General features: G+C 43.2%; 1 protein-coding gene across 1 annotated transcript in view; it reads left to right on the top strand.

The window, feature by feature from the left end:
* The window catches only part of PTPRT (protein tyrosine phosphatase receptor type T), a 1,291,533-nt gene that overhangs the window by 814,856 nt on the left and 457,341 nt on the right, over positions 1 to 19,336 (top strand). Inside the window, exon 8 of the mRNA XM_064276097.1 lies at positions 5,634 to 5,930. Coding sequence (XP_064132167.1) covers positions 5,634 to 5,930 — 297 coding nt within the window. The remainder of the gene's footprint in view (positions 1 to 5,633; positions 5,931 to 19,336) is intronic.

The raw sequence follows: 19,336 nt of genomic DNA, 5'->3' as shown, positions 1-19,336 counted from the left end.
CCTCCACGTATCTAACCCAAAGGTCCACCAGAGGCATCTTGCCTTTTGCATATTAACTGAGATTTCCTTGGATCTTTCTGTTTCTGTAGCCTGGGGAAACCCTAAATCATCACAAAAAATTTGTGTAACACACACGGACTTATTTTCAGAGCCCCCTTTGCCTGTGACCTCTGTGTTCCCATGGGGTATCTTATTTGGCCTGGGGCATGCAGGTATCAGCCTTTTCACTCTAATCCAATCACAGCAACATTTTGTGGCATTTTGAGGACCTCATTGAAGATCTAGGAATCACGAGGGGATGGTCACATGAAGCTGCACCCAGCATTCTGCCATCTTGTTCACCCCCATACTATTCCTATTCAGTCCCAGGTCCTAGTGAATTCACTTTCCCTTCTGCTGAAGGTTCAGCACAGCTGACACCAAGATTCTGGGAATTCAGCTTCTACTCCAGATAAACTTAAGGCATTTCTCCAAGAAAGGCAAGTCCCTCTAAAAGTAATCCACACTGTAAGCAAAGGCATTTCTCTCTCTCTGTTTTTAGTTTATTTTATACTCATTAAAAGCCCTCTGCGATTAGTGTAATAATTTCTACTTTGTAGATGAGGAAATGGAGGCTCAGAGATGATGCACTCTTATTCCAGATCACATAGCCAGTAAGTGAGCCCGACTCCCACCACTGTGCGCTATAGCCTATGTGACAACAATCACACACTCTTTTGAGGTAGCAAGTGGCTTTCCCCATATCTTGACCTTCCTGCTCTAGGAGGAAGTCTCTTTGCTGTGTGGAAGAACACTTACAATTCCCCTTACCCTCTTTGAAAAGGTACCCCTGCCTGGCCCTTCCTTGAAAAGGAGAAGGGTGTTATGTGCACACCTCTGCAGGTGAGCTACTACAGGGAGCAAGTTTGCTTGCGAAATACCATCATAGTCAAAGACCTGGGGCAGGCAAACCAAGACCAGTGGTCAGTTTAGCACTAAGTGTGTTTGAGTTCCAGCTGTGGCCTCTCCAGCAGGTTCAGCCACTTCCAGGGCTTCAAACCTGTTTGCTCAGATTCAAACCCCTGCTGAGAAACTGCATTTCTAGCAAGTTCTCAGGTGATGCTAATGCTGCTGGTGAGGGATCAATTCCGAGAGCCACTAGAAAAGCAGGGGTTCTCAAAATTTATCATGCATAAGAATCACCTGGAGGTCTTGTTAAGCTGTAGATTCTGATTCAGTACATCTGGGGTGGAAATGCAAATTCTTAGCAGGGGTTAGAACTGGAACCAACTGGTTGGAAGCCCTAGCCTCTGCTGCTTTATAGTTCTCAGCTTTCTCAAAACTTCCTCCCAGGTCTCCCCAGATTCCTGATGACCATGACGTGCCCAAATTTATACTCTTTTCCTGGATGCAGTCCCTGGTGGTATCATGGTGCACAGGGGTAGACCACCCAGTAAACAAGGTAAAAAAGGTAAGCACGGGCTTATTTGTGCTTACTCCCTAATCTGTAGTGAACAATTTCACATGGGATGTGGTGAAAAACATGTGAAATTGTTCACTACAGATTAAGAGGTAAGCCGGTGCTTACCTTGTTACTGGGTCATTGGCCCCTGTCAGAAATTGTAAATTTGAAAAGCTGGGAAGGTGCTGTGGGATCGGGTGAGAAACAGATGCCAGCCATACCTAGAAGCAGACTTTTTGATGTGGTGAAAAATGTGAACTTGTTCACTATAGATGATCTGGTAAGCACCAGACTTCCCTTGCCTACTGGCTAATCTGCCCCAACAGTGCAGAGAAAACAGAGGCTTTAACTCTCCAAGATGTCAAATCTCAGTTGTGCCACTCACTGGGTGGCTTTAGGTCAATCATTTCATCTCATGGCACCGGGTTTCCTCTAAGATGAGGCTGCTGATGCCTTCCTGGGCTGCTTGTGGTCTACAAAATAAAGCATACATCCATTCAACAGGTCCTTATTAAGGGCCTTCCATGAGGACCTCTGGGCTGGATACAGGTGATAGAGATGAAAAGACATCATCCTTGCTCTCAAAGTGTTTACATTCTAGTATGCAGGGGCGTTTTTAAAAAGGTGTCTTAGTGGAGAATGGTTACTATACAAGGAAACCATAAGCACCAGGAGAAATAGCTACTGACTTCTGCCCAAGGGCTTAGCGGGGAAGTCCTCACAGAGAAGGCAACAGAAACTGGGGCTGAGAGCATGAGAAGGGATTGCCAAAAACACCTGCTGGAGGAAAGGCAGGACTGGGAGAGGGAAAGGCTGCGGGAGAGAGGAAGAGACGTTGCTCCCTTCTCCTGCGTGCAGACACAGGGCTTGACAAGACACTTCTTTCCAGCTCCCCCTGGCCAGGCATGTCTCTGTACTTAGCACACTAGACGTGAAATCAGAGATACAAGTTCAAAACCTCACTTAGCCACTTTACTAGCCTCGTACAAGCTCTTCAACCTCTCTAAGTCACCGTTTACTCATCTGTCAGATGAGGTTGACAGTCCTGCCCTTACAGGGTGGTTCAGTGCTAGAACCCATTAGCCCTGTGGCTGGTGCTCCATATATGTGGTTTTGTTTTTATTGTTTGGCTTGTGCTTTGAGCCCTGGTGGCACAGTGGTTAAGAGCTCAGCTGCTAACCAAAAGGTGGGCAGTTCAAATTCACCAGCTGCTCCTTGGAAACCCTAGGAGGCAGCTCTACTCTGTCCTACAGGGTGGCTAAGAGTCGGAATCAACTGAATGGCAACGGGTTTGGTTTGGTTTTGGTTGGTGCTTTGAGGGTATATTGGAAATCTCAAAAATTATTTTTAACGTGGGATATAGTACATTTTAACATGTTTAACAAGATGTGGCCTTAGCCTTGGACTTAAAAACCAAATCCACTGCTGTCAAGTTGATCCCGACTCGTGGCAACCCCATGTGTTATAGAGTAGAACTGAGTTCCATAGGTTTTTATTGGCTGTGCTCTTTACAGAAGCAGATCACCAAGACTTTCTTTGGTAGCACCTCTGGGTAGGTTCAAACCAGCAACCTTTAGGGTAGTAATCGAGAACAAACCATTTGTGCTGCCCTCCTCGGACTTAAAAAAGGGTCTTAAATGTCCTTGTTCTCGTTCCCTAACTAGGTGTGGCAAGAGAGCCCTTAGGGCAATTATTTATCTTATTGAGATTTGGAATCAGTTTTGAAGGTGCACCCAGAGAAGGAGTGTTGAAATGGCTCTGAGTAGCGATGGGTGGCCTCCCTGCCCTGAGAGTTCTGATATCTGGGTGACAGAAAGGCTCCAGCTAGGCCAGGCTGGGGTGGGGAAGGGATGCGCAGGACTCCCAGGCCAGCCCCTTCTCGCTCTCTCTGGGTTTGTACATTCGTCCTCATTTTAGCCTGTACCTCAGTGAGTTGCTTAGCCAAGCTGCAGCAGAATCCTGCCCTCCAAGTATGGGAGCCACCCCATTCCACGTGGGCTCAGCACAGTGTCTAGCTAGGAGTGGGTCTTGAGCAATGGCTTGCTCAATGTCACCTTTCCAAAGTCATGTTTGCTTTTAGGACACTGGCTTCCTTTACACAAGGACATGAGCACATGACTCGCTGGGTTCTCAGAGTGACCATGAACTCCCCAGCTGATCGGGGCAGGGCTGCCCACTCTCCCTGGCAAACTCAGACCAGCAGCCCTTTGAGCAGCTCTGGGGCTGGCCTGCTGGCTCCCTGGTATTCTTCTTTACAGAGGACCATTCAAAGTAAAAGCCTTGGTAAGGGCCTGCATGAAGTGCAGGACTTTTTTCCCCAGAGGGAAAGCTCAGAGAACTCAGGTGACACCAAGAGCCCCCTACTTCCTTCTGATTGCTGCACAGGCACAGAGGCAGCCCTACCCCTAAATGTTCTGAGGGAACCAGTCCGATGACTAAATCCAAGTCCTCCATTTTGCAGAAGGGTGGCACCCAGCATTGCCACTTATAAATTGTTCAGGATAGATACAGCATTCAAAAAGAAAAATCAAAGCAATTGCCATCAAGTTGATTCTGACTCATAGTGACCCTATAGGACTGAGTAGAACTGCCCCAGAGAGTTTCCAAAGGAGCAGCTAGTGGATTCAAACTGCCAACCTTTTGGTTAGCAAAACAGCGGCAACCATATAGTGAGTGCTTATTAAGTTCCAGGTGCAGTTCTAACTGGTTTGCCAGCAGCATCTCATTTAACTCCCCCCACAAAAAAAAAAAAATTTTTTTTTTTTTTAAGGTAGCTGCTATGATTATCACCATTTTTCAGGTTTAAAAAAAAAAAAATACACCCAAAGAAGTTAGATAATTTTGCAGGATCATATAGCTACTATGGGGCAAAATGAGGGGAAAAAGTCATTTAATCTTTAACTTGTGTTTGACTCGGGCATAAGAACTTGCAGGACTGTTTGTCACAGAAGATGTTATGCTTCTGTCATTCCAAATGCCTAAACTTTAATGTATAATGATCTTTGCATGTGGGCGTTTTTTTTTTTAAAACACCTTGTTAGGATCTGTTTTGTACAAAGCATCTATCTGAAGCGTAAATAAAATGTTGATAATAAGATGCAGCCATTGCACGGATATGAACATTTATGATCAAGGTTACTGGGGCAGCATGGCGGCGGGAGGCAGGCTTGGAGTGACCAGATCTGCTTTTTAGAAAGATAGCTCTGGATGGGCCATTTGGAAGGAAGTTGAGAGAAGGGAAAGAAGTGTTGAGGGCTGCCTCAGGAGACTAGGGAATGATGGCATGGATTGTCAATTGGATAAGGGAATTCCAAGCCAGAGTCGACAAGTCATGGTGGCCATTTGGATAGGCTGGGTGCTCTGTAATCAAGGCAGGTGTTTCCATTGCCAGCTTGTGCACCTCGTTGTTAACTCAAATGGGGAGAATGGAGCCAAAGAGGAGACATAATTTGGCAGGATCCTACAGCTACTATGGAGCAAAAATAGGGGGTAGAAAAGACATTTCCTCTCTAACCTGTGGTTGGCCAAATATACAACAGCAGTTCAGAACTCCAGCAGCCTTCCAAATCAGTACATCCCAAAAGCGTTGCGTGCGTGCATGCTGTGGATGGTACCCAAGATATGGTTTTGGGTGGTACCCTGATAAACCTTTTAAAAATTTACAATTTTGCATTTATTTTATCCTTTTAAGTTTTTTAAATTGAGGTGACATTCACATAAAATTAACCATTTTAAAGTGGACGGTTCAGTGGCATTTAGTACATACATTCATAGTGCTGTGCAATCACCGTCTCTAATACCGACATATCTTCATCATCCCAGAAGGAAACCCTGTGCCCACTAGGCAGCCAGACTCCACGTTCCCCCTTCCTCCAGCTCCTGACAGTCAGCAATCTTGCTTTTATTTTTATAATGAACAATATTTATGGCAAGTAATTTGGGTTTTCCCTTTATATAGGACTATGTTTTCTTTTAGATGCCTGCATTTAAGTAAGGAGATTGATTTAAAGAAAAATGTTCATTAAATTATACTGCAGGCGGCAAAAATCGTGGAGGCTGTGGTTGAGTGGCTGAGCTAAGTCTGGAAAAGCTACCTTCCCCTGTTTCCAGTGTACTCTTGCCTGGGCGGGGGGCACCCACCCGCCTTTCTGACACCTCATCAGAGCCTGTGCCTTGTGTGTCTGTCTTGCAGACCCTGTGCACGGGCCGCAGAACGTGGAGATTGTGGACATCCGAGCCCGGCAGCTGACCCTGCAGTGGGAGCCCTTTGGCTACGCGGTGACCCGCTGCCACAGCTACAACCTCACGGTGCAGTACCAGTATGTGTTCAACCAGCAGCAGTACGAGGCCGAGGAGGTCATCCAGACCTCCTCCCACTACACCCTGCGGGGCCTGCGCCCCTTCATGACTATTCGACTGCGGCTCCTGCTGTCCAACCCTGAGGGCCGGATGGAGAGCGAGGAGCTGGTGGTGCAGACGGAAGAGGATGGTAAGCAAGGGGACAAGCTTACTTAGGGATGGGGAGTCTCAAACCTGCTCACAGGCTACTCCTGTCAGTTAGGAAACTTAATTTTTCTCCCTCTCTGTATCTGCCTCTTTTCCAAGGTCTCCAGTGTCCTCCAGGGGGCACCGTCCCCATGGACAACAGCAGCTTTGCCATAGACACCGGCTCACATTTGACTCTCTGCACCCCCTTCCTTCTTCTCACTTTGTGCCACCTTCTGTGTCCACACTGATGACCCCCAAAAGGGAAAGGGTATATCATATTGTTTAAGCATGTGCATCTTGGAGTCAGACAACCCTGGATTCTACAAGAATTAAAGTCAGAAAATACATTTAACCCTTTCGTTTCCAGTTTTTTATTTTTGTTTAAAAAAATGTTTTGAGGGCGTATGTTTTCAGTATTAGAATGCATGCTTAGTAATTAAAAGTGTGTTTAAATTTTTGGTTGGTAATATGGATTTTGAGAAATATGATCTGGTAATACAAGCCACCAATAAGGCGAGTGGCACTCTGGCACCACAGGTCTGTGAGATGACGACATACCAAGAAGAATTAAGTAGAGAATTTATTGTGGGCGCCTTTCCAGTATATTACATGGGGGAAAACTAGAGGTTTTCCAACTAGTACCCAGAAAAACCAAAACAAACCCATCAGGGCTCCTTAACTATCACACAGGAAAGCCATAATTCTGCTTGCAAGCCTTATCTCACAGAAATAAAGGGAGGAAAAGGCAAAAGTTTACAAAACCAACACACCCAGGTAACATCATCTAATAGAATGCTCAAACTACACAACAATGAGTCTCCAACTCCGGTCTGCTGAGCTTCACACATTTCATAAGGGACCCACCTTGATGTTAAATGCATTAGAATCGGAATAATGTACTACGTACAAGGTCCAGAGGCATAAAAAGTGGTTGGTATCCTGTTAAACCAATAATAACTAAAGAAAGAAAGAGCTCAGCACACACATTGGAAGTGCCCAGAACCGAATATTCACCTGGATGTCCTACAGGCATCTCACACTCAAAGTATCCAAAAATGAACCAATTCTTCTAAACGGACTCATCTTCTTGTGTTCCCCGTCTCAGTTAACTGCATGGAGTAACTCAAGATGGAGACCTCAACATTAGCCTGGATGCCCCCATTTCTCCCACCCACATGGTTCTGCTGATACAGCTTCCTACAGGTTATCTTCTAGCACCCTTTTAACTCTACCAAACCAACCAGGTGCCATTGAGTCAACTCCAACTCCAACTCACGGTGTCCCCATGTGTATCAGAGTAAAACTGTGCTCCATACGATTTTCACCGCCTGATTTTTCAGACATAGATCACTAGGACTTTCTTCCGAGGTGCCTCTGGGTAGACTCGAACCTCTAACCTTTCATTTAGCAGCCAACCACATTATCCATTGGGATGCACCACCCAGAGACTCCCGTCTTAACTACGCTCCAGAAATATGGAACCACTTTTACTTCCGAGAACACATAACTCCTCCTGCCTCTCTGTTATTACCCATGCCATTTCCCTTGCTTAGAGTGACCTCTCCCTCCATGTTTGCAGGACAAACTGCATTAATCTTTCAACTCCTGGTTCAGAGGTTATTTCCTCCAGGAAGCGTTCCCTGACTGCCCCAAAGAGAGCTAAGTGTTCCTTCCTTCCCAGGCTCCCAATGCCATTGGCATGTAACTCCTCCATAACAGCTAGTTTATTTATGGGTTGGTGGAATCTGCTGGTGGTAGGACTTATCTAAGAAATACTTCTCCATGACCATGCTTGGACTCTTCCTTCAGCCAGGCTGCCTCTGGCCTTGTGAATTGTCTTTAGTTAGTTCCCCAGAGGAGAGTTTGTGTGCAAGCGTCTGATTAAGGAAGTTTTCCCAGGGGAGACTGGGAAGGGAGAGGGGAAGCTGGACAGGGAAGGGGACAGGAAAGAGGAGGATGCCAGGGAAAAATGCAGCTCCAGGCCAAGTCCAGTAAAGGGTGACTGCAACGTGAGCCTGAAGGGCAGGTTACATACCAAGTTGTTCCAGGTCTGAGGGCAGGGCACTGTTGGTCAGTAGTTCAGGGCTGGGATGGCAGGGGGGAGTTGGGAAGTAAATTCTCAGAACTTCTGACTCTCCACTCACGCAGGCAAAGGTTAGAGGGGACAACAAAGTGATCAGAAGGAATCTAGGCAGAGCCCTATCACTGTCAGCTGCATGGGGCAAATGCCCCACTTGACCCAGATTAGTCTTTGGAGCCTCAAGACAGAGCCTTTACAATGGCAACCCCTTCCGGTACCCTTGTATCACATGAAGAAGTTCCAAGGAGCCCTGACTTAGGGTCTCTGATGGGCTCCAAACCCACATCCTCAGCCACAAAGCCTCACAGGGAGATAGAGGAAAGAGTGCCAGCCTCTTCTCACCTTGTCACCTGATTCTCACTTTCCCCCAGACCCCTCCTGGAACTGGAAGTTTTATACCATCTATTTCATGACCCTCCCTGACCCCCTTCAAATTCATGCTCACATCCACCTTCTCCACAGCCCCTACGTGCTGTGCTTCAGTCATCTCTAGAGGTAGCAGCAGCAGTGGAGACCCAGCCTCTTGTCACCTCAGCTCCCCACCTTCCTAGTTTTGCAGAGGACTTCAGTCAGTCCTTTGTAGATACAGCTCTCTGTCCACAGCCAGCTTCTCTAGTAGATCTGAATGCTCTGCTTCCTGTGAACCCATCCCATCCAAAAGGAGGAGTTGGGCATGTCAGCTTGGCTTCATTCTGCAGCCGTATTAGCACCCCGAGCCGTGGTTCTAGAACTGTGCTCCATGGTTTCTGGTAAGGCTGTCAGACGTTTCCCTAGAGCTGGCATAGCCCCTTATTCCAGCAGGGAGGGAAATGCAGTGTTGGAGAAGACGGACTCTGGAACCAAACACGCCAGGAGCAAGGTGCTTAACCTTGGTTTCCTCATCTATAAAATGGAGTTAATGATAGTACCTACACCTTGTATGTTATTGTAAGGATTGAAAGGGATGGTATATAAAGGAATTGGAAGAATGCCTGGCAGACTGTAAGCTTTCAATAAACGGAGCTATTACATTTGCGCTAAATCACAGACAAAATATATCTTGACAAAGGAACCTCTAGCACAAGCAACCCAGAAACCACTAGTGGTCCTGGGAAACTTCTTCAGAGGTCCACATGTCCCCCCTCTCTAAGTGGGTGTAGAAAATACAACATGAACTGTTAAGGAATGGCAGTATCCACGGTGCCAGATTTGAGAAGCAGAGTCAGAGACAAGAAGGGTAATTCAGTGACAGATGTTCACAGGGAACCCCCAGTTGTTAGAGAGGGAGCTGGTGGTGAAAAACAGCATGAAAATTCAGGACTCAAGACAGACGGTAGGGGTTGGACAAGGAGCAGTCAGAACACTTTGTTCCAAGGTGCTCTGCCCACCTTGCCTACTTCCTGAGGATTTAGCTACATGTGCAACAGCGAATCCTGAGTCCCATCTTTATGGCATGCCTTACCCTCTCCCAAATTTCCCTTTCTCCTCCTTGTCACAGAGGGGCAGAAAAATTATGAAGCCTTAATCAAAACAATGTGAGAGCAGCAATGCTCTGAAATTGAAATTTAATTAAACACCATTAATAAAACATCCATTCCTACTCTACCGAGGTGTGTGGACATTATCATATTAAAAACACCAACCATATAAGACACCGGTTTTCGGTTTTCGGTCCTGAAGCCCCGCTCAGGAACCACTGAGGTGGGTCTTCTGAGGCAGGTCTCAGGAGAGTGCAGGCACCCTCTGTAGGCGGGGATTAGGAGGTTTCTGTTTGCTGGGGATCTCATCCACCTTAAGCAGGAGCTGAGGTTGGAGCACGGCTCTTGCTGATTAACTGAAATTCCCCTCAGGGAGCCAAAGAGCAACCTCTCGGATTGAGCTGACTGGATTCATGCTGTTTTCATCAGAGCTACAAAATTGTCTTCTGGGGAATTTGTAGAATTCATAATTTCAGCATCCCGGTGCCTTTGAGGGCCCGTAAAGCAATCCGCTGCTGAAGAGAGAGGCTCCGAGCCACTGAGCTCTGGTGCTTCATCTGGAAGCGGCTGTTCATAGCAGGCTAAAAGGGCTCTTTATGTTTCCCTTTTCTGCAAATGTCACTGACGAAACCACAGCTTCCTTACTTAGTGCTTCCTTCTCTACCTTTAACCCTGTGAGGCAGTTCTCCTCTGTCCTATAGGGTTGCTATGAATCAGAGTCGACTTGATGGCAGTGGGTTTTCCACTACTTCTAACTATCCAAACCACAGCCAAGATGGTGAAACTGAATATGTGAACGTCACGCTGATGGTGATCCTACATCGCCTTCCACTTACCGAGCACCGAAACTGCACTAGGCACCAAGCTGGGCACCTTCCGTCCAACAACGTGTGTATTCCTTCGCCTGAGATTTCATTTGGAAATGTTTCAAAGCCATGGAAAAATTGAAAGAGCAGTATAAAGACGACCTATAAGCCTTTCGCCTAGATTCAGCATTTGTTATATTTACTTTTCATATATATGAGAAAATACACAACAGTAAGCCTCAATATACTCCACAGGAAAATGAAAAACAACTGAGCTTAAATGTAGTAACCAAGCCAATAAAATAAACCAAGCATTTTTATGAAGAAATTTATTTCACTATACAGGCATATGCATGTATAGATGTACACTTGCATACATATACACATATAACGTGCATATACATGTATAATATACTACATGTTCATACATGAATACATACATATATAAGTGTGCATAGCACATGCACATATGCACACAAACAGTCATACTTTCAGTGTATGTAAGAGTGACCAGCTGCCCCAGCTCGTCCTGGGTCTGCTCAGTTTTAGCACTGAAAATCCAGTATCTCAAGAAACCCCTCAGTCCTGGGAAAATTGGGATAACTGGTCATTAGATGTCCAAAATATAACATTAACTATTTGAAAGTAAATTTCAGAAATCATGACACACGGCCCCTAAAATCTTCAGCATACATGACCTAAGAATAAAGACCTTTTCCTACAAATGTATAATACCATATGACATTAAAAAAAAATTAACATTCATTTTAAAATAACCTCATAAATAATGTTCACATTTCTAATAATGTTAAACCTGACTCTCTGTGACAAAACCAGAATATGAGACTTTTTTGGCAAAAAAAAAAAAAATAGTACATGGATGGTGAAATGTATTTCTTAGTGTATTATATCAAACCAGTTGCTGTCGGGCCAACTTCGACTCCTGAAAACTCCATGTGTGTCAGAGTAGAATTGTGCGCCATAGGGTTTTCAATGGCGGATTTTTCAGAAGTAGGTCACCAGGCCTTTCTTCCAAGGCACCTCTTCATGGACTCCAACCTTTCAGTTAGCAGCTGAGCACATTAACCATATGGGCCACCCAGGGACTCCGTATCATGTCAGAGGTCCGTAATGTCAGGTAGTCCCTTTACTGGTGATGCTACATTTGTCACTTAGATAAGATGGGAACCACCCAACCCCTCCCCTGTAAATGCGGTACCTCTTTTCCTTTGTAGATTAATAGCTCATCTGTGGAGTAATACTTTCAGATTGTAAATACCCTTGTCCCTGTAACACTTAACCCAGTGGTTTCCGCACCATTTAGTAATCCTTGCCCGAATCAATTATCACATGGGTGCTGATAAAAAGAGTGGTTCTTAAATCACTCCCTCTGTACTTATGAGCTCGTATTCTCCTTTATAGAGCTTTCCTCTCCTCGTCCCCACTCCTGCTTTAGTGTCCTTAGGTAAAACCGTGTATTAAAAGCCATCAGTAACATTATTCTGGAGCCCTGCTGGCATAGTGGTTAAGAGCTCCTCTGCTAACCAAAAGGTCAGCAGAGTTCAAATCTACTAGCCACTCCTTGGGAACCCTGGGGAGCAGTTCTACTCTGTCCTATAGGGTCAACGTGAGTCAGAATCGACTCGACGGCAATGGGTTACAGGTTGTCATTATTCTTTTTGATGCTCAAATTGTCCCAAATATGGCCAGTGGGAGTCACTTCAAGCTGGGTCCTAGATCCTTTTCGCACATCCTTAGTTTTTCTTGCTTTCTTGGGCAGCACGTTATTCTAGACTATTCTTGTAACATTCCTAGCTCCAGACCTGAAATCAAAGACTTATTTAAGAATTTCTGGTTGCTTTGAGTGGGAAATGATAATTTGGCACTAAGTTATACGTCTTAGGTATGCTCGATGGGGTGTTATTGCCTCGAGGCTCTTTAAGTAGGTAGAGCTGGGGAATATAATGTATCTGCTTTAAATCATGGGCTTATACTGATTGAAATCCAGCACCTCAGGATTCTTCTGCACTTTCCTTCATGCCATATATATTTCTCCCACAGTGAGACCCCTGGCTCACAACAGCCACATACTTTTTTTCATTCGCTGCATCGTACAATACATACAAAACCATTTCAGACTTACAACACCAGTCCCGCCAACAAACAATAAAACTACCAAGTTAGGTCAAAGATTTCTTTTCAGTTTTTTCTGTCCTTGGACAGTATCATACGGAGGGTATATAGTCAGAACACTGTGCCCCAAGTTTACTTGTCTTAATTCTTCTCTGTGTATGGTTACACTATCAATTTGATCCCCACTTAGGCTCATTTGTTTTAATTTTAGGGTTTGCCTTTTCCCCCAGCCATTTTAGTTTCATTGTTTTTAATATGCAAAACAGTTCCATCATTCATAAGTCCAACCTATATAAAAAAGATTCATTCAGAGAAGGTATTGCACTATCCCCACCTCCTTCACCTGCTCCTGTCCACACCTGAAAGGTAACCATTTTCACTTATTTTGGGTTTATCTTTCCTATTCATTCATTTTGCAAAAAAGTAAATAATATTCCTCTTTCTCCTATTTCTTATATAAGAGGTACACTTACTATATCCTGGAAATCACGTATCAGTTGATACAGATTTTTCCTTCTTCTGTGTTAAACTGCATGGTAGTTTGCTGTGTGGATGTACCATAGTTTACTCAAGCAGTGTCTTATGGGCACCTAGGTTGTTTCCATTATTTGCAGTATCACTAACAATACTACAGTGAATAACCTTGTGCATATGTTGTTTGGTATTTGGGGAGCTGCATCTTCAGGGTAAATTGCTTAAATGGGATCGCTAAAATCAAAGGGTAAATGCATATGCGGTTTTGTTACATATCAACAACTACCCCCCACAGAAGTTTATTTTTGCAATTGCTCCAGGAATGCAAACTCATTTAATGTTAACACCAATCATGAGAGAGCAAGAATTATTATTTTTCTTGTTTAACAATAAAGAAATTTAGGCTGCCATATCATTTATAATAGTTATATAAAATATACTGAAATTAATATAGTATATAATCCATATATTAATGTAATTGTCATTTAATATGGATAATCACATATAATATATATATTATTTCATTTGATGTAGTAAATTAAGCTTTAAAAGCACATGGACTTTATTGTAGGGAAGACAGGCCATGTCCCCAAGAATAAGCACTTTTGTTTTATATGCATTTCTAACAAGCCTAATCATTTGGTTTCTCAGCTCACTGTAAGCTAGAAGGAGGCTGCATGTTGCTAGGGATAAGTACATGTGTAGGAACGAGATGTGGTGACTAAAATCTGGAAAAGAATCAAGTGAGAGGAAAGTATAAAAGGCAATAACAATAATAAGTAGAGTAATCGGGGTCATTTAAACCCAGACCCAGTCTTTTAGTCAGGGGTAAAAAGCTATACACACCTTAGTAAGTCCTGAAGGCCTCACTAGAGCTTGGTATGTTTTAGATGTTTATAAAGATAACCTAGGGACATTATAAAGGGTAAGGAGAAATGCAGTTATGTTTTCTGAATGCCCACTATTAGCTAGGCATTGTGCCAAACACTATGAAGAATGGGAATTCCAGAACACTTATTTGTGCTCACACAGTGTACATGGATCAAGAGGCAATCATTCGAACAGAACAAGGGGACATTGCATAGTGCAGAATTGAAAAAGGTGTATGGCAGGGTTGTGTCCTTTCACCTTACTTATTCAATCTATAGGCTGAACAAATAATCTGAGAAGCTATACTATGAAGAAGAACACATCATCAGGATTGGAGGAAGACTCAATAACAACCTATGATATGCAGATGACACAACTTTGCTTGCCAAAAATGAAGATGACCTGAAGCACTTACTGATGACAGTCAAAGACTAGAGCCTACAGTATGGATTACACCTGAATGTGAAGGAAGTGAACGAAAACCCTCACAACTGGACCGATAACATTTCATTCTACTTGGATCAACATCCATGAAAGCAGCAGTCAAGAAATCAAACAATGCGTTGCATTGGGCAAATCTGCTGCAAAAGACCTCTTTAAAGTTTAAAAAAGCAAAGATGTCACTTTGAGGAATAAGGTGCATCTAACCCAAGCTATGGTCTCGAAAATCACCTCATATGCATGCAAAAGCTAGAAAAAAGAAGACAGAAAAATTGATGCATTCAAACTGTAGTGTTGGATAAGAATACTGAGTATACTCTACGCTACCAGAAGAACGAACAAATAAGTCTTAGAAGAAATACACCTAGAATACTCCTTAGAAGCAATGATGGCCAGACTTCGCTTTACTTACTTGGAACATGTCATCAGGAAAGCATGATAGCTAGGAAAGGACATCATTGTTGATAAAGTAGAAAGCCAATGAAAATGAAGAAAACTCTTAATGAGATGAACTGACACAGTAGCCAAAACAATGAGCTCAAACATCCTGATCATCATGCAGATGGCACAGACCTGTGCAGCACCTCGTTGTGTTGCACATAAGGTCACTGGGTTAGTCCAGACTTGACGACAACTAACGACCGTCAACGAACAGTAGTCAACTCCTAAACACTCTGATGCAGATGCTACTGACTCAGTTGTGCAATCCTAGACCTGGCTAGAACCTTCCGAATACTCTTTTCTGCTTAATTTTTCCCATAGCACTTACCACCATCTGAAATACAGTGTATTTATTTCTTTAGTTTATTATCTAACCCTTCATCAGGAATGTAAGCTTCATGAGGGTGGAGAAGTTGTTTTGTTCACTGTTGTTATTTTCCCAGCACCAAAAACAGTGCCCTGACTCATAGTAGGTGCTCATTAACTTTTTTTTTTATTATTTTGTTATTTTTGTTGAGAATATACACAGGAAAACATACTCAATTCAACCATATTCATTATTTATTGAATGAATTAATGAATAAATGGAAGGAGGGACAGAGAGAAAGAACACCTGGTACCAAAATTCCTGCCCTTTCATGATATCACAGAGCCATATTTATGTACACTAAGAAGGTGGGGATGTGTATAATGTTTAAGTTCTATGCAAAGCCAACTTATACTAGCCTGCCAGAGCTGATTACTAGCGTTTCTTGCCACCTCTGAGTTCACTAATGTCATGTTCACTGCTTGAAATCAGCTGTGGTAGGGATATTTACACTATGGAAATAGGCAAACAAATTAGAGCTCTCCCCCACCCACTGAGAGCTGATTATGAGATATTTACTAGCACATCATTGTACAGTCCCATAAAAGGCTATATCTGATGCCTTTAAAATGTAAGGATTTATCTGAGGAAAAAATACTTTTCCTCCAACAAGATTGGAAAATATGAGTAAATTGAAATTGTCTACATCCTTCTTTTCTCTTAGGAGATTCACTTATATACTCCAGTGGTCTCTGAATCATTCTCAAATAGATTTTCTCAAGTTAACTATGAGCCTCTTTATAATGAACAATCAACTAACCAACAAATATGGGTCCTGGAGTGGAGGGGCAAAAAATATCTTAGACAAGACCAGCAGGAAGGGAAACTCATGTTGACTTACAGGGCTCTATGCTTTTATATCTGCCTGTTAATCTCACAACTTCCCTCAAAGTTCACCATCATTATCCCACTTTTCAGATATGGAAATGGAGGCAAGGAGGAGAGTGGAGGAAAGAAGAGCAGAGGAGAGAAAGAAACTTTCCTTGATAATACTTTGTCCCCTTTATGCTGAAATGAAAATTTCCCTTAAATTACCACCTGACTTTAAGGCACAAGAAAACATCTGGTTTAATTATAGTGAATTTACATGAACCTACTGACAAGAAGCACAGTTAAAATTAGCAATTTCAGTGTGTTTTTTTTTTTAAGAGAATGAAATCATAAAGTAATTAACCTTTGTTGTAGAACTCTGTCAAAAGGATGGAAAGGCCCATGTTCCTAGACAGAAGAAGAAATGAAATTGTGGAAAGGGAAAATGCAGATTCATTAAAGAACTATAAAGAAAAACAATGGGGGAGGGTAAAGCGACACAAAATTAGAAGGGCAAAAAAGTAATTTTTCACCAAGAAGTCTTTCTACAGTGAGAGTAAAAAAAGAGAGAGAAAATGGTGCTGGCATAACTGGATATCCATTTGCAAAAAAATGAAACAGGACCCATACCTCACACCATGCACAAAAACTAACTCCAAGTGGATCAAAGACCTAAACATAAAGACTAAAACGATAAAGATCATGGAAGAAAAAATAGGGACAACCTTAGGAGCCCTAACACAAGGCATAAACAGAATACAAAACATTAACAAAAACGACGAAGTGAAACCAGATAACTGGGAGCTCCTAAAAATCAAACACCTATGCTCATCTAAAGACTTCACCAAAAGAGTAAAAAGACCACCTACAGACTGGGAAAGAATTTTCAGCTATGGCATCTCTGACCAGCGCCTGATCTCTAAGATCTATATGATTCTGTTAAAACTCAACCACAAAAAGACAAACAACCCAATCAAGAAGTGGGCAAAGGATATGAACACGCACTTCACTAAAGAAGATATTCAGGCAGCTAACAGATACATGAGAAAATGCTCTTGATCATTAGCCATTAGTGAAATGCAAATTAAAACTACGATGAGATTCCATCTCACTCCAACAAGGCTGGCATTAATCCAAAAAACACAAAATAATAAATGTTGGAGAGGCTGCGGAGAGATTGGAACTCTTATACACTGCTGGTGGGAATGTAAAATGGTACAACCACTTTGGAAATCTATCTGGCATTTTCTTAAAAAGTTAGAAATAGAACTACCATACAACCCAGAAATCCCACTCCTCGGAGTATACCCTAGAGAAATAAGAGCCTTCACACGAACAAATATATGCACACCCATGTTTATTGCAGCTCTGTTTACAATAGCAAAAAGCTGGAAGCAACCAAGGTGTCCATCAATGGACGAATAGTTAAATAAATTGCGGTATATTCACACAATGGAATACTATGCATCGATAAAGAACAGTGACGAATCTGTGAAACATTTCATAACATGGAGGAACCTGGAAGGCATTATGCTGAGCGAAATTAGTCAGAGGCAAAAGGACAAATATTGTATAAGACCACTATTATAAGATCTTGAGAAATAGTAAAAACTGAGAAGAACACATACTTTTGTGGTTACGAAGGGGGGAGGGAGGAAGGGAGGGAGAGGGCTTTTATTGATTAATCAGTAGATAAGAAATGCTTTGGGTGAAGGGAAAGACAACACTCAATACATGGAAGGTCAGCTCAGTTGGACTGGACCAAAAGCAAAGAAGTTTCCGGGATACAATGAATGCTTCAAAGGTCAACAGAGCAGGGGCGGGGGTCTGGGGAACATGGTTTGAGGGGACTTCTAAGTCAATTGGCAAAATAATTCTATTATGAAAACATTCTGCATCCCACTTTGAAATGTGGCATCTGGGGTCTTAAATGCTAACAAGTGGCCATCTAAGAAGCATCAATTGGTCTCAACCCACCTGGATCAAAGGAGAATGAAGAACACCAAGGTCACACGATAACTAAGAGCCCAAGAGACAGAAAGGGCCACATGAACCAGAGACCTACATCATCCCGAGACCAGAAGAACTAGTTGGTGCCCGGCCACAACCGATGACTGCCCTGACAGGGAGCACAACAGAGAACCCCTGAGGGAGCAGGGGATCAGTGGGATGCAGACCCCAAACTCTCAGAAAAAGACCAGACTTAATGGTCTGACTGAGACTAGAGGAATCCCAGCAGTCATGGTCCCCAAACCTTCTGTTGGCCCAGGACAGGAACCATTCCCGAAGACAACTCATCAGACATGGAAAGGACTGGACAATGGGTAGGAGAGAGATGCTGATGAAGAGTGAGCTACTTGTATCAGGTGGACACTTGAGACTGAGTTGGCATCTCCTGTCTGGAGGGGAGATGGGAGGGTAGAGAGGGTTGGGAACTGGCAAAATTGTCACGAAAGGAGAGACTGGAAGGGCTGACTCCTTTAGGGGAGAGAAAGTGGGAGTATGGAGTAAGGTGTATATAAGCTTATATGTGACAGACTGACTTGATTTGTAAACTTTCACTTAAAGCTCAATAAAAATTATTAAAAAAAAAAAAAAAGAGAGAGAGAACCAGTTTAATCAAAAGAAAGTAGGTCTCCTTCATTGAAAAGGCCACCTTAAGTGGTATGGAGTGAGGTAGTAAGAGCTTTGGCCTGAGGCTTAGACACTCTGTGTCTTAGGTATCTAGTGCTGCTATAACAGAAATACCACAAGTGGGTGGCTTCAAAAAACATTCACTGTCAAAGAGTTTAGAAGGCTAGAAGTCTGCATTCAGGGTACCAGCTCTAGGGGAAGTCTTTCTTTCTCTGTTGGCTCTGGGGGAAGTCCTCATCAGCTTTCAACATCTGTGGGCCTGGCTTTCCTTGGAGATCTCCATGTGTCTTAGAGACCATTCTTCCCCCTGGGCCTAGGAGGTTCTCAGGGCACTCCCAGCTCTTCTTTTTTAGGAGTAGTGAGGTCCCCCATCTCTACTCACTTCTTTATCTCTTGTAAGATAAAGGTTTGACTCAAGCAAGGGTGTGACTTGAGTTAGGGTATGACCTGAGTAAGGGTATGATTTTAGTCACACCCACTTGTAAATCTATGACTCAACATATACCCCACCCTGATCCTGCCTCATTAACATATAGAGATTAGGATTTACAACACATCACAAAATGGAGGTTAATAACACCAGATCACAAATGGAGGACAACCACACAATACTGAATCAGCCTAGCCGAGTCGACACATATTTTGGGGGGACACAACTCAATCCATGACACCCTGGCTTGGCCACTAACAGGTAATGTGGTAGCCTTTCAGCACCTACATATCTGCCAATTAGTGGAAGAAAGGGGTAATTCAAAAAATATTTTGGATACAGAGGAATCTGGGCTATCGCCAAGCTTCATTCACTACTTTGTTAAACAACCTTGAGAAATTGCATTTTGTATACTTTAGTATTCCCATCTGTAAAATGGGGATAATACCACCAACCTGTTTAAG

The sequence above is a fragment of the Loxodonta africana genome, chromosome 24, assembly GCF_030014295.1.
Source record: "Loxodonta africana isolate mLoxAfr1 chromosome 24, mLoxAfr1.hap2, whole genome shotgun sequence".
Lineage (NCBI taxonomy): Eukaryota > Metazoa > Chordata > Mammalia > Proboscidea > Elephantidae > Loxodonta > Loxodonta africana.
This window is presented reverse-complemented; position numbering and strand designations above follow the sequence as displayed.